General features: G+C 57.8%; 1 protein-coding gene across 1 annotated transcript; it reads left to right on the top strand.

The window, feature by feature from the left end:
• The first annotated feature begins 3,325 nt into the window (after positions 1 to 3,325).
• ST8SIA3 (ST8 alpha-N-acetyl-neuraminide alpha-2,8-sialyltransferase 3) lies at positions 3,326 to 12,122 on the top strand. Its single transcript, XM_042804851.1, has 4 exons — positions 3,326 to 3,670; positions 4,793 to 4,915; positions 6,777 to 7,334; positions 7,551 to 12,122. The coding sequence occupies exons 1-4, from the start codon at positions 3,492 to 3,494 to the stop codon at positions 7,831 to 7,833; spliced, it is 1,143 nt and encodes a 380-aa protein (XP_042660785.1). The 5' UTR covers positions 3,326 to 3,491; the 3' UTR covers positions 7,834 to 12,122.
• The last annotated feature ends 2,357 nt before the right edge of the window (positions 12,123 to 14,479 follow it).

Below are 14,479 nucleotides of genomic sequence, written 5' to 3'. Positions count from 1 at the left end.
GCCTGGAAAAGGTTGATTTCAGTGGGAGCCGATCTTCAAAGCACAACTTTCCTGTAGAGTTAAAAAGACCACGTCCCATTTCCATGAATAAGTCAAAAAGCAGGAACCTTCCCTAAGCGCACGGCCAACCCGACGGGTGTTTCCTCCGTTGGGTTGAAAGCGAATCAACGCTCCTGGTTTCTTTTATGCGGTGTAGCTGCGCTTCTCCTCCGCTGAAATGCCATCTCTCCCCTGCTCTGGCTGGTTGAATCCTTGTCTCTGTCTCAAACACATTCCTTCCCTTCTTCAGCCTTTTCTAGCATCAGTAAAAAGCCTGGGGGGGAGTGTTGGGGGGGGTGTGGGCACAGGGAGGGCACTCACGGCTATTTTTTTGGCGTGATTTCTGGCGTGACTTTGACGCCCCAGGCACGCGGCGGCTGCAGGGAAACCCAGCACCTCCTGGTGGGGGCCAAGCACGCAAAGAGCGCCTTACACCCCTTCCTGCGAGTGGCCTGGGGCCGGCGCTGACACCTCCTTGCCGAATTCCCCTGCGCCGGCGCCAGCCGAGCGCCGTCCCCCGCCTTGTCTTCAGCGCAGCTTGCGAAGCGCCCCGCGAGGAGCGAAAACAGGGGCTCGCCAGCCAGCGCCTCCTTCAAAGCTTCGCACAGCACCCAGGGCACCTCACCGAGGAGGAAGGCTCCCAGGACCCCGGGCTGGGTGCTGGGTACCTGGGCCTCCCCTTCTCCCCCTCGCCCGCAGCCTCCGGCCAGCCCAGCTTCTGTGTCAATTATAGGAAAATCAATGAAGCTACTGCTCAGGACTCCTTTTCACCATTCAGCGCGGATGATATCCTTCACTTTCTAGCACTGATTCATTTACTTTCAGCCTCTCCGGGGGCTCCTGACATATTGCTATCTCTGAAGAATCTGAAGCAAGAACTGCCTTTGTTTCCACTGCAACTTGTTGGCGTGCGCAGGCTCCGGGGACGCCGCTGCTGGGGCCGGGGCTCACCACGGGGTCAAAAGGAGAGCGGCTGCGGCACACGGCAGGGTTTTTAAACATTTCTGCCCGAAGCGCCTTTCCAACGTCCTCTCGGATCGCAATCGGGCAGGGTTGGGGCAGGAACGGGAGGGAAAATGGGTCCAAAACCCACCGGGCTGGCTGCAGCCGGGGAGGCGGGGGGGAAAGCCCCGCTTGTGCAGCAGCAAGAAATACTCTGCTCTCTCTCACTGGTTTTGGCGGAGGCGGGTGGGAGTTTTGTACAAAACCCCGCGGCGGGGAGTTCTTCTGCCGGCGAGGCGGAACCGTGTCTGGCATGAGGGCTGTGCCGCCTTCCCCTGGGGTTTGTACACGTGGGCAGAAACTACACAGGACAACGTTAAGCATGACAGAACTGATTTCCAAAATATCCAAAGGCAAAAAGTTGGGGATGGTTTTACCCTGGGCCGCCTGGGTGGACAGGCTGAGGCTGGGCACGCCATGCGCTGGGAGGACGATGACAGACACCCTGTGAAAAGTCACAGAAAAAACCTATCTCCTGTATCAAAGCAGTGTTATTTCCGACGTTCCCATCCTCTTCTCTCTCCACCAAAGCCGCAGGACGGGGATATAGACCTCCAGGCCCTACTCGGGCCGAACTCCCACTGAAGGCTGAAGAACCACGCTGTGACGTAAGACCCAGCCCTGCAAGCTCCTCATGTTCCTCCTCTTCAAAGAGAGCTTCATGCGTGGAGAGCTTGTAGGATGTAGCCCAGAGCAAGGATGGTGCTACAAAGACAGTATTTATTATTTATAAGGCACTTCTATGAACTCAGGGCTCAGAGGCAGAGCTGTCTGTGGGGGCGAGCTTTATAAGGGGAAAAAAAAAAAAAAAAAAACCAAAAAAAACACCCATAGCTTGAAGAAACCCTGAATGTACTGCAGCACGCAGGAGTCATCCTCGTAAGAGACATTCCTCAGATTACACAAGTCAGGCTCTCGTGGAGTTCACATGAAATTTGCTGTGTGATTTATGGGGCAGTTTAATTACCGGTAGGGTTTTTTGATGTGGTGCCGTGCCCTAAACGCCGGGATTTTAAAGACCGGGGATCCTTCTGAGGTGCCCAGGGGCGAGGGCTGTGCGTGCCATAGGGCGTCCCGGGGAGATTGGGGTGCGGGGGGACACCGTGCGCCCACCCGCCCGCTGCTCCCCCAGCAAAGGCACCAGGTCCCCGCGGCTTGCAGCCACGCTCAGCCCCCCCAAAAGCACCCTCGGGGCTCGGGGGGGCCACTGCGGCAGTTGGGGCAGCTGGGGGGGGTGTCGCTGTGGCTGCCAGCCTGGGCCACCTCCAGTCTTTTGGGGGGGGGGGTCACTGCCAGGCACCCCAAGGCAGCGAGAAGGGCGCTCTGGGCACCCTGGGGAGGGCAGGGGCACCCCGGGGGTGTTGGGGTGGGCACGCTTGGTCGTATGCTGGGGAGGACACCCCAGGGCTGGAGCAGGAGACCTGGGGCTGGGGGGCACACTGGGGCTGTCGGGGGGGCACCGGGGCTGCTGTGGGGGGACGCTGGGGGTGTCAGGGGGCACCGGGGCTGTTGGGGGGCACTGGGGGTGTCGGGGGGGATACTGGGGATGCTGGGGGGGGGGGGGGGGCGGCATGCACTGGGGCTGTCAGGGGGCACTGGAGCTGTGTGGGGGCACTGGGGTTGTTGGGGGGCACTGGGGCTCTTGAGAGTGGGGGCACCAGGGCTGCTGGGTTGGCACTGGGGATGCCAGGGGGCACTGGGGCTGTTGGGGGGGACACACTGGGGGTGTCAGGGGGCACCGGGGCTGTTGGGGGGCACCAGGGCTGATGGGTTGGCACTGGGGATGCCAGGGGGCACTGGGGCTGTTGGGGGGGGGGACACTGGGGGTGTCAGGGGGCACCGGGGCTGTTGGGGGGCACCAGGGCTGCTGGGTTGGCACTGGGGATGCCAGGGGGCACTGGGGCTGTTGGGGGGGGGGGGACACTAGGGGTGTCAGGGGGCACCGGGGCTGTTGGGGGGCACCAGGGCTGGTGTGTCGGCACTGGGGCTGTCGGGGGGCACTGGGGCTGTCGGGGGGGGGGGGGGCACTGGGGGTGTCGGGGGGCACTGGGAGTGTCAGGGGGCACCGGGGCTGTTGGGGGGCACCAGGGCTGGTGTGTCGGCACTGGGGCTGTCGGGGGGTGAGGGGGGGGGTGCGGCACCAGGTCTGCTGGGTTGGCAGCGGGTCTGCCAGGGGGGACCCTGGGGACACCGGGGGCCCCGGCGGGGCCTGGAGCGGGGGGGGCCGGCGGCGCTGCCGGGGTGGCGGGGCCGGGCCGGCGGGGGGGGCCGCTCCCGGCTGCCATTTCATCGCGCCGCCGCTCGCTCCCTCCATTTTCTCTCCGGCTGCCGGTGATACCGGCCCCGGCCCCGGCGCCGTCCCGCTCCCGCCGCGCACCCCCCCACCCCCCCCCCCCCCGCCCCATGTGCCCCCCCCCGCACACGCCCAAGCCGCGGGGCCGCCTCCCGGCATGAGGAGCTGCAAGATGGTGCGGGTGGCCAGCGTGCTGGGGCTGGTGATGCTGAGCATCGCGCTGCTCATCCTCTCCCTCATCAGCTACGTCTCCCTCAAGAAGGACAACATCTTCGGCGCGCCCCGCGCCGCCGGCCCGGGGGGGCCCCGCATGTACATGTTCCACGCGGGATTCAGGTGAGGGCGCGGCGCGGCTGGGGGGGGGGGTGGGGGGGGTGGGGGGGTGGTGCCCATCCCACCCCATCGCATCCCAGCCCAGCCCAGCCCTTCCCACCCGCGCTGTGCCCGGGGAGAGCCCCCGGCCCGCAGCGCGGAGGCGGCTCCCGGCCCCCGCTCCGCACCCGCGGAGGTTGGCCCGGGGCCTGCGGGGAGCGGGAGGGACCCCCGGGGGGCCCGGCCCGGGCGTGGGAACCTCAGGGGCCCGGGCGACACGGACCGGTGCAGCCCGGTAAATCCCAGTACATCCCGACCCGGCCCGGCCCAGTAAAGCCCGGCCCGGTACGTCCTGGTAGATCCCAGTACAGCCCAGCCTGGCCCGGTACAGCCCGGCAGAACCCGGCCCGGTACATTCCAGTACAGCCCGGCCCAGCAGAGCCCGGTACGGCCCGGCCTGGCCCAGCAGAGCCCAGTACAGACCGATACAGTCCAGTACAGCCCGGCACAGCCCAGTACAGACTGGTATAGCCTGGCACAGCCCAGTACAGACTGGTATCGCCTGGCACAGCCCAGTACAGACTGGTATAGCCTGGCACAGCCCGGCACAGCCCAGTACAGACTGGCATAACCTGGCACAGCCCAGTACAGACTGGTATAGCCTGGCACAGCCCAGTACAGACTGGTATAGCCTGGCACAGCCCGGCACAGCCCAGTACAGACTGGTATCGCCTGGCACAGCCCAGTACAGACTGGTATAGCCCGGTACAGCCCAGTACAGACTGGTATAGCCTGGCACAGCCCAGTACAGACTGGTATCGCCTGGCACAGCCCAGTACAGACTGGTATCGCCTGGCACAGCCCAGTACAGACTGGTGTCGCCTGGCAGAGCCTATACAGACTGGTATAGCCCGGCACAGCCCAGTACAGACTGGTATCGCCTGGCAGAGCCTATACAGACTGGTATAGCCCGGCACAGCCCGGTGCAGCCCGGCCCGGCCCGGCCCGGCCGGGCGGCGCGGCGGGCGCTGTCCGCGGTGCTGATGCCGCCGCGGGGTCGGGCCGGGCGCGGCCGATAACGGCGTGGGGGGGGGGGGGGGCGGTGCGTGGGCCCCTGTGTGCGTGGGCCCGTGCGCTCGTTTCCAGGTCCCAGTTCGCGCTGAAGTTCCTGGACCCCTCGTTCGTGCCCATCACGAACTCCCTGAGCCACGAGCTGCAGGAGAAGCCCTCCAAGTGGGCCTTCAACCGGACGGCCTTCGCGCAGCAGAGGTGAGCCGGCGGCCCCGGGGCGTCCCCCCCCCCTCGGCCCCCCGGGGTTTGTCCCCTTCCCCCCAGGATTTAAGGAAATAAAGGAGATACAGTCGGCAACTGCTAAATCCTCTGAGCGCTGCGCAGTTTGCCAGCGGAGAGAGACAAAGGCTGAATCAGAGCATTTCCCCAGACGGTTGCAGCTCTCTCGGAAGCATTGGTTCTTTCAGAGCACGACACCAAGCTGCAACACGCAGGGTTTTAGCGAGCAGAACGTGACCCGGTGTTGCGGTGCGCACGTGAAATTCTCATTACTTCAAGGTAAATGGCTGGGGGGGGGGGGGGGGGGGGGAGCGTGTGTTTAAAACTGGAAGCGGATCGGCCTGTAACGGCCGTGAAATGCCGCGTTGACGGAGGCCAGCGCGCACCCGGCCAAACTTCCCAGCTGATGGCAGTTCTGAGCAAGTGCAGTGCTGCTCTGCCTGCCAGCCCTGCTCCGGCTGGGGGGGGGGGGCGGGCAGAGCGAGGGGGCTGTCAGGCCAGGGTCTGCCCCAGACACCCGCCGTGGGCATCGCCTTCTGCCTCCGGGGCGCGGGTCGCACTGGCTCGCCTGCGGTGTGGCCACGGGAAGGGTTTCTCGGTCCCTTCGGCTGCTCTGTGCTTAACGGGAGGTAAAATGGGCTTTTGGTGGCACTGTGGTGTGAACGGGGTGGGCTCTGGGCAGGCTCTTATGGGCTTTACTGATACAGGTATATCAGTAAATAGATATATTTTATACGTTTTTGATACACATTATATATATTAAAAATTTCCATGTAAAAAAAATAAAACATTGAGCCATTTAAGAGAGCCACTACCATCGCGGACTGTACGTTTGGCCTGCTGGTTTAGAGCCCGCCCTGTGACTGGGCTCACGCCTCGGGCTGGGGGCTGGCGGGCAGGATTGGGCCCCTCTCCCCCCTCCCGGCCGCGCTGCAGCAGAGCAGGAGACCGCAGAGAGGAGGGGGCTCTTCGCCTGCCCCATCCTGTCCCCGGGGAGCTCCCGGGCTGCTGTGACAGTGGCCGCCCCCCGTGTTGCTTCATTCCTGCCCCCACCAGCTCATCCTCCTGACGGCCGTCTGTGCCACCCCTCTGATGATTTTAGCCAGTGCCTCAGGGTCTGCCTTTGCACTTCTCCGTTGGCCAGAACCCATAATTAGGGAGCCCAGTGGAGCTCCGTTAACGCTTAGACATTGGAGGTTGCAAGCTGGAAGGAAGGTTGCTTGTTTTCCATAAACATGAGCAAATAAACTGGTATTGGTTTTCTAATTTTATGCCCTGCTAGAGAAATTCCGGAGGAGGCTTGGTTTTGCTTGGTCTTTAAGTATCCCTAATAACCCTTGTAAAAACGCCAGTGTGCTTGCCCAAATAAAACATTAAGGAATTCCATTTACATAAACGGAGATGGCGACTGTCTCTTGTTTTGGCGATTCAAAGCTTCTTCATGAGAACACAAAAAATACCTGTCTGTGAAAACCAGCTCCTGTTAATTCAGCTGCCCCAGCCCTGGCAGAACTGTTGCGCAGCAGCCTCAGCACGGGGATGGTGGGTGAATCCAATATTTTAATCCTGACACGGTTCCAAGAGGCACGGACACATCCTTAGCTGGCATCAATCAGGACTGCCCCGTAAAGCCGAGCGGAGCTCTAGGTGAGGAGCCAGCTCCGTAGTTCCTAGCTATTTATATTAATTTAAAAGCCATTGTGCCCCGAGGCTCAGGAAAATGCTTTACTACGTTAAGAGGAAAGAAAAATGTAAGTCTAGCTGGAAAGAGAATCTCCCCACTGCAGAAAACGGGGAGATAGAACTCCACGTTTTCTTTTCTTTTTCTGTTTTCTTTTAGGCAAGAAATCCTTCAGCATGTTGACGTAATCAAAAACTTTTCTTTGACCAAGAACAGTGTTCGGATCGGACAGCTGATGCATTACGATTATTCCAGCCACAAGTATGTTTTCTCCATCAGCAATAACTTCAGATCGCTGCTTCCCGACGTGTCGCCGATCCTGAACAAGCATTACAACATCTGCGCCGTGGTTGGAAACAGCGGGATCCTGACCGGGAGTCAGTGCGGGCAGGAAATAGATAAATCCGATTTTGTTTTTCGCTGCAATTTTGCTCCAACCGAGGCTTTCCAAAAAGATGTTGGAAGGAAAACCAATCTTACGACCTTCAACCCCAGCATCCTGGAGAAGTATTACAACAACCTTTTGACCATTCAGGATCGCAACAACTTCTTCTTAAGTTTGAAAAAGCTTGACGGGGCCATCCTTTGGATCCCCGCGTTTTTCTTCCACACCTCAGCAACGGTCACGAGAACACTGGTTGACTTCTTCGTTGAGCACAGAGGGCAACTAAAGGTCCAGTTGGCTTGGCCAGGAAATATAATGCAGCATGTTAACAGGTGTGTATTTTTGCTCCCCTGGGTCGTTCCAGACTGACCTGAGGAGCAGTCATGGCCTTAGCCAGGCTCTCAGCTGCCAGCGCCGATGCCCTCCAGGCAGTAATGTTATTTTTTTCTTACAGCAAACCTGCGGCGTTACTCACACCCCAGCCTAACGTGCCTTTGTGGGTTTGTTTTTTGGTTTGTTTTTTTGTTTTTGTTTTTTTTTTCTCACAGATATTGGAAGAACAAACACTTGTCGCCCAAGCGGCTGAGCACAGGTATCCTCATGTACACCCTCGCGTCTGCCATATGTGAGGAGATCCACCTGTACGGATTCTGGCCCTTTGGGTTCGACCCCAACACCAGGGAGGACCTCCCGTACCACTACTACGACAAGAAGGGAACGAAGTTCACGACCAAGTGGCAGGAGTCCCACCAGCTGCCTGCGGAGTTCCAGCTGCTCTACAGGATGCACGGTGAAGGACTGGCCAAACTCACCTTGTCGCATTGTGCCTAAGAACCTAAATCTTGAAGTGCCAAAAGATTGTCTAAAAAGTGCCCAAAACCCAATTAAACATTCTTCAGATAGAATTCTAAAAAAAAAAAAAAAAAACCCAACAAAAAAAAAAACAAAACAAAACCAAACCCACCCTAAGATATTTTCCATAATATAAAGATGCTTTTTAGTCACGCTTGTCACTGCTCATCAAAGGGTTTAAGCATATTTAGCAGTGCAGAAGCATTTATCAAGTTCTGTGGATGCTGTTCATGCAGCAGCAAATTTGAAATATTTTGCTTTTATAGATATGCCACTAAGCGTGTTTTAAGGTATTTTCATCTCTCAGCATTCCACTAAATGCCCTAAATCTCTTCATTTTATTGTTCCTTCCTGATTAGAACTAGAAATGCTAATTTTAAAAGGTTTTGCTTCTTTTGTATATGTTGCTGTCCATAGCTCAGCATACATAGATTGCCGTGGCCGCTCGAGGAAGCCGCTTGAATTCCAGTTCATCGCCACTTGCAAGTTCTTCAGCGTGGATCCCGATTCCCACCGCTTGCATATTTTCATATGTACTGAATTTTACATTTTTTAACGAATAACGTGAAGGCGGAGGTCACGATGTGGCTCGTACCTTAGCTAGGTGTTTCTATCGCTCTCGGGATACTTCAGCATTTTAATTCAGCGTGGGCCAAATCCTAGTCTGAATGAGGCTGAAGCAGCCATTCCCATCCGGGGGATGCTCTTCGGTCTTTTGATTTGGAAAGTTAAACCACCACGATAAAGGGAGTTGGGTCCCTCTGGAGATGGGTGAGCAGAGCCCCAAACCCCGGCGCGGGCGCGCGTCCCTCCACGCCTGCTCCCCGCCCCCTCCAGCGACAGGGGGGGCCTTCGGGGGGATGATCCCCCCCCTTCCACCCATCCCTGGCACCCACGGACCCCCCCCCCGGCGCTCCCTGCGTGCGTGGGCCCACCGTGGGCTGCACCCCGCGGCGCTGCGGGGCGAGGAGCCGGCTCTGGAGGGAGTGCTCGTAGCCTTCGTTAGTCCAATTAACGGCGGCTGGGCAGGCGCCGGGATTCCAAAAAAGATGTTTTTTAAAGGGAGGTGAGCCCCGCGGGAGTCCAGGGAGGAGGAAATGCAGTTACCAGCTTTCCCCGTTCACACCTCGAAATCCACGGCCAGACAGCTTAAAGCAGTGGCCACATTTTCCAGTCACCGACAGCCACCCAGATCGGGCTGTTTGTGGAGAGGACAAACCCGAGGGTCGCTTACTGTTTGCAGATGTTGGCCATCGTGTCTCAGGATAAAGGAGTGTGTAAAATAACTGGGTTTCTTATTACAACCAGGATGCTTACGAGTATTTTAACGTTTTTCTACTGTTCTGTATGACGCTGAGAACTGACTACACACCGGAAGAAGATGCGAAATCCAACTTAAAATCGTACTTTAAAGTGGCACGGTTTCATTTTTCTCAGCCTCTTTACCCACAAGCAGACATAGGAGGTGAGGAAGATCTCGAGCACAACACCAAACCTGAGCGGCCCGGAACACCTCCCGGCGCCCGCCGCCCCGGGCGGAGGAGCCAGCAGCTTTCTTCCCCGTTTTAATAATCCCACGTTTTCCGGATTTTGCTTTTTCAAAGGCTGTTGAGGGCTGGGGAGGGGGGCTCGGGTCTCCCCGTGGCACACAACCGCGGCCGAGCCGGGCTCAGCGTTCCCGGGGACGCCGCGTCTGTCCCGCGCTCCTCACCGTCCCTCCAGCAGAGCCCGACCTCTCGCAGCTCTTAATTCTGAAGACGTGGCCGTGCAGTGGTTGGTGGTGGTGTCTTACGCCGATTCGGTGCCGTTTGAGTTCTTCTTGATATTATGCCTTATATTTTTTTTTTTTTTTGTGTCGTAGTGGCGCGCGCCAGAGCCCCAGGCCCAGGAGCGGCGTTCGGCTGTGCTGGGCACACGAGGACGGGGTGTCCCCATCCCTCCCAGCTGCCCGTGTCCCCCCGGGGGAAGGATGGGGTGTCCCCATCCCTCCCAGCTGCCCGTGTCCCCCCGGGGGAAGGACCGTGTCCCCACTGTGTCCCCCCACCCGTGGCACCGGGGGCTGTGGGACCGCGGGGCCGGGAGCAGGCGGGCAGCACCGGTCCCCACCGCGGGAACCTTCCTCTGAGTGCTGGGGCACACGGGTTGGGGGTTTTTTTGCCCAAACCCAGCAAAAGAGAAGTTGCCCAGGGAAGGCAGAGGCTGTTAATGAAGTACAGTAATTAACCATTTCTGATATCAGTCGCTGTGGAGCTGCCCAGGGGCCACGCGTGCGCGGGGGCGGGCGGATGGCTTTGGGGGTTGCAGGGTGCCCAGCGGGGCAGGGGGGTTCCCCCCGAACCCCGAGGGACGTTGGCTTGTGCTTGATGCCCGATAGTTTCATGAAGAGGCATTTTACCCATGTCGTGTAGGGAGCGATCATTTTTAATCAGCAGATTGAAGAAATACAAACTATTATCTTTATATGCCACTGCTTTCAAGGAGCCGGGAGAGAAGATAAAATCCGTAAAAATTAGAAGTTGAAACCAAAACCCTAAATTGCTGCGGGGTCGCTTTTTATTTTTTCACAATCTCCTTTCCTAAATTTGATTTCCCTTGTCTGATCACAGCAAATGTGGGAAGATTGCCCACGGCTGGAACCCCCGTTCTCCCCCCGCCCCATCTCGCCCCCCAGCCCGCGGAGCCGCGGGGCGCAGGTCGCTGGAGGATGGTGATGGAGGGGGTGTCAATGCACGGTACCTTCATTTGCCCTTGCTTAATTGAAGCAAACGGAGCGTCCGGCTCGGGTCCAGCCCGCTGGCGGCGAGGCCCCGGTGCGCCTGAAGGCTGCAGACCCCACCGGGGGGGGTCGGGGGTTCCGCAGCCCCCTCTCGCCCCCAGAGAGGGACGGGGATCCCCCCATCAGCCCCAGGGAACGGCCCTGGCAGCACAGCTGGAACTTTCCAGAGGCACAAAGAGGCCTCGAGTGCAGAGAAGGAAGCACGAAAACGACTGCAAATATTCGGAAATGGGAACACAGAAAAATTATTGACAGAGCGCCATATTATGTCATTGATTTTTAAGCAAAACTCCCCATCGATTTTTCAGAACCACATTGAACATTTCAGAATCATTGATTTTAATGGGGAGTTCTGCCCCGAAATCAATGGCGCAATACAGCCCAAAGTAAATTGCTTCTTAGTATCAATATTTTTTTGTCCGAGCGCTTGCAGTGTGGAAAACCGCCTTGAAATGTGCATCTCTTGGTTTCGCCGCCTTTTCTTAGACGCTCTTTGAATTCTGCTTTTAGAGAGAGACCGGGGAGGGCGGCTGGTGGGCCCGGGGTGGGCTCTGCTCCCCCAGGCAGGGAGGGAAGGGCTCTTTCCCAAATCCCTGTTTTCTGGCTGGTTTTCTGGCCCTGGCCTTAGGGGCACCGTGCATCCCGGAGGGCAAGGTGGGGCGGGGAGGTCCCGGCTCAGGACAGTAAATGGCCCCTGCCTTGCGGCTCACCTTGGCTAGACTCTTCCTTCCCTCCTTTTTGACCCCAAATCTTCCTGCTTCTGCCTCCCTAAAGGATCTCCAGATGGTTCTGGGGCAATAGTGACTTGTCGCCGCGTTACTGTGAAGAGGGGGTGTACATAGGAGTGGAAACACGTCCGTTACCTTCTCTTCTTTTATACATCCGGGGTTCGTATTTTCGTTGCTTGCATCTTTTCCGTGAATGGCAGCAAGGTACGTTAAAGCAAAGTCATTTGGGCTACCCGTTTTAATTGTGGAGTATACCAAAAAGCAAGCGCTTGTGGAACATAACTAACTGTGAACGGAGGTTGCAAAAAGGGATCGTTTAGGAAAAAAAGCAGGTTTTCTGTAAATGAATGTGTCTTTATTCCAATGGCTATAGAGCTCAATGCCTGATGGAGTTGTTTTCAATAAAAAAAAAAAAAAGATAAATATTAAAAAAAAAAAAAAGAAAAAAAAAATGCCATAATTGTAATAAAGGATTCATTATTTAACAGCCATACTACAAGCATTATTTATTTAGAAATGGCTGGTGTTCCCAAAGGGCCGGGGCACAGCCCCGGGCGAGGGCAGAGCCGCTGCCAGCGAAGCCGGGGTCCGGGGACCTCCGCGGCACGGCGCGCCTCGAGCCGGAGCAGCGCGCCGATTCAGTCGGGATCTCTCAGCAATGTGACTCTTTGGTGTGAATGTGCCTGCAGCATTGACTCATGTGCCAAAACACGATATTGAATGCGTTGTTTTTAAATAAAATGTTTTATTGTGCATTGAAAGTCTGTAAAGCTCAGCTGTGTCCGCTGCTTCTTATTTCCCAGACTGCTTTAGCGGCAATAACAGCAGTGACGGGCCTGCACTGGGAGGGTTTCCACACCGCAGGTGCCTTCGCGGAGCACCGGATCGTCATTTTAATCAAAACCCCTTCATGCTAACGAGCCCAAACAGCTCTCTCCCACCGTAAGTGATTTATATTTTTCCCTCCTGAGTGGGTAAATATGGAGAGCATTTGCACATTCAAGCACACTTACCAGCTCGCCAGTAATCCAGCTGAAATAATCACCCACAATCCTGCACACGTCAAAAGGGAGCAAAAAGCCCGTTTTCGGAGAAATTCCCAACGTTGGGATCTCTGCGGGTGGGCTTTCCCACAGGGGACGGAGATCCCCGCTGCAGGGAGACGTCACGCGCCCCGGATTAGAAGGGAACCCCGGCAATTAAAATGAAAACTCGCCGGTGCTGGGGGGCCCGTGGGGTGCCCGACACCCGCTTTGGGCGGGCACTTACACTGGCACCCAGCAAAGTTTGACTTGCCCATCTTCCGCTTGGAGCTGCTTCGCCCCGTTCCCATGGCTCGTGTAAAACCCATGTCAAATAACTCCGAAACCGTCCCACCGCCGGCGAGGCCATTGGATGACAGCTGGGCAAGGACAGAGCCCCGCAGGACCCTTCCCAACGCCTCCCACCACGGCCAGTAACAGCCCCCGCTCCCCACCGACAGCTTTCCCTCCCCGTTGAGCAGCGGAACAATTCACCTCGGGCGCCTTCTCGCCGTCGCCAACTCACAGCAAGTTTTCGTGGTGCTTTTGAACTCCCTCGCTAGCTGGCTTTCCCTTCTGCCTCGGGCTTTCCGACAGCGTTCCTGGTTTTTTGGGTGCTATTCTTCCATACTCATCGCTCGCCGGGGGAGGTCTCTGAGTGTGCGGGGGCAGCGGGCGCCGGGCAGGGATTTTGAGGGCAAACCTGGGGAATCCGGGGCTTGTGTGCTGCGCGTCAGCTTCTCCGCCGAGCTGGCCTTAAACAAAAGGCTTTACTGGAAAACTTCATCAGAAGAGTTGCCAAAGGTCTGGTTTCTTGCTCCCTGTATTTGATGCCACAGAGCAATAAGCTGAGCGGGGTGGACCAGACCCCGGGCTCCCGTGAAATATGTGGCGTTACAGGGCATGTAAATCAGCACACAGCCTGGCCCCGAGTATTTGTTCGTTAAAGTGAGTTACGTCCCCCGGGGCCGGCTCACCGCCGCTTCCACTACCTGCGGTGCAGCGGGAGGAAGGACAGACGGCCCCGCGCCAGCCGGTGGGTCCTGCCTCCCGCCCCAGCCTCCTTGAGGACGGCGCAGAAGCCTTGGGGTTTCAGTTCTCCCAGTAGTTGGTTTTTTCCCTCCATTCAAACGTGCTTTGGATCCCCCAGCCTTTTCCTGCAGGCAGCTTGCGGGCGTCGGATCCCTTCACGCCTTTTAAGAGGGTGATGATGTCCGGTAGCGGGGCCGTTCCCCCTGGACCTCCAAATTCCCCCTCGCCGCTTGCAGCGCCCGTGGGAGCCGCGTGGGAGTGCCCCGGCCCCCTCCCGTCCCTCCTCCAGACGTCCCGAGCCGCGGCGGCGGCGGCGAGGCTCCTTGGGCAGCACCGGCCAGGCGGCAGCTCCGCGGGTTCTCCCTCTAACCGCTACGGCAGCCTCAGCACCCGCCACATCCACCTACGCTGTCAGCGTTTATCCCCTGGCAATCGTCGCGGTGGGACATTTTGGGGGGTACCAAACCCCCAAATTACGTGAAAAGAGACAATTTAGGAGCTAACCGGCATATCCAAAAATTCTAAGCGGTTTCCGGCAACTCCTTGTAGAATCTATATATGCAAACCCAAGAAATCAGCTGCCACGTACTCTGGCTCCCTCCCAATTCCTGCAGTGTCAGTGTTCTACCACACCCAGTATCCTGCTTCGTTCAACCCCGTTTTTAATGCGACGGCTGCCTGCCGAGGCAGGAGCAGCTCCTGACCGCGACCTCCCGCCCGCGCTGGCCAAAGCCCTGTTTTTCGGGGCATTTTTGCCCCTTCTTCAAACCCACCTCAGGACTTCTCCGCCCGGGACAGCCTGTCCTTGAGTTGTTCTGGTGCTCCGGTTGCTCTGGAGAGGTTTGCCGGTTTGCCCGGCCTGCGCGGCACAAATGCAAGTCAGCTCTTGCGCCCAACGGGCACTCTCACCACTAAAATAAATGTAACCCCCCCCAGTTTTGCATAAATTGGATGGCTTACTGGCCCACTGCCTCTGGGTGGATGATTCCAGAGTAGGGCTAATAGTTTGGGCAACCAGGTATTAATCTTTGAAAAATGTTTTAGCAGGCAACGTTGAGCGCAATATA

This window comes from Tyto alba, unplaced genomic scaffold (assembly GCF_018691265.1).
Source record: "Tyto alba isolate M040663 unplaced genomic scaffold, T.alba_DEE_v4.0 Super-Scaffold_42, whole genome shotgun sequence".
NCBI classification, from domain to species: Eukaryota; Metazoa; Chordata; class Aves; order Strigiformes; family Tytonidae; genus Tyto; species Tyto alba.
Note: the sequence above shows the minus strand (reverse complement) of the source record. Positions and strands in the feature narration are given on the sequence as shown.

Coding starts and splice junctions, on each gene's coding strand:
- ST8SIA3 (XM_042804851.1), top strand. CDS start 3,492: ATGAGGAGCTGCAAGATGGTGCGGGTGGCCAGCGTGCTGGGGCTGGTG. Junction 4,916..6,776: donor ACGGCCTTCGCGCAGCAGAG/GTGAGCCGGCGG, acceptor GTTTTCTTTTAG/GCAAGAAATCCTTCAGCATG. Junction 7,335..7,550: donor ATAATGCAGCATGTTAACAG/GTGTGTATTTTT, acceptor TTTTTCTCACAG/ATATTGGAAGAACAAACACT.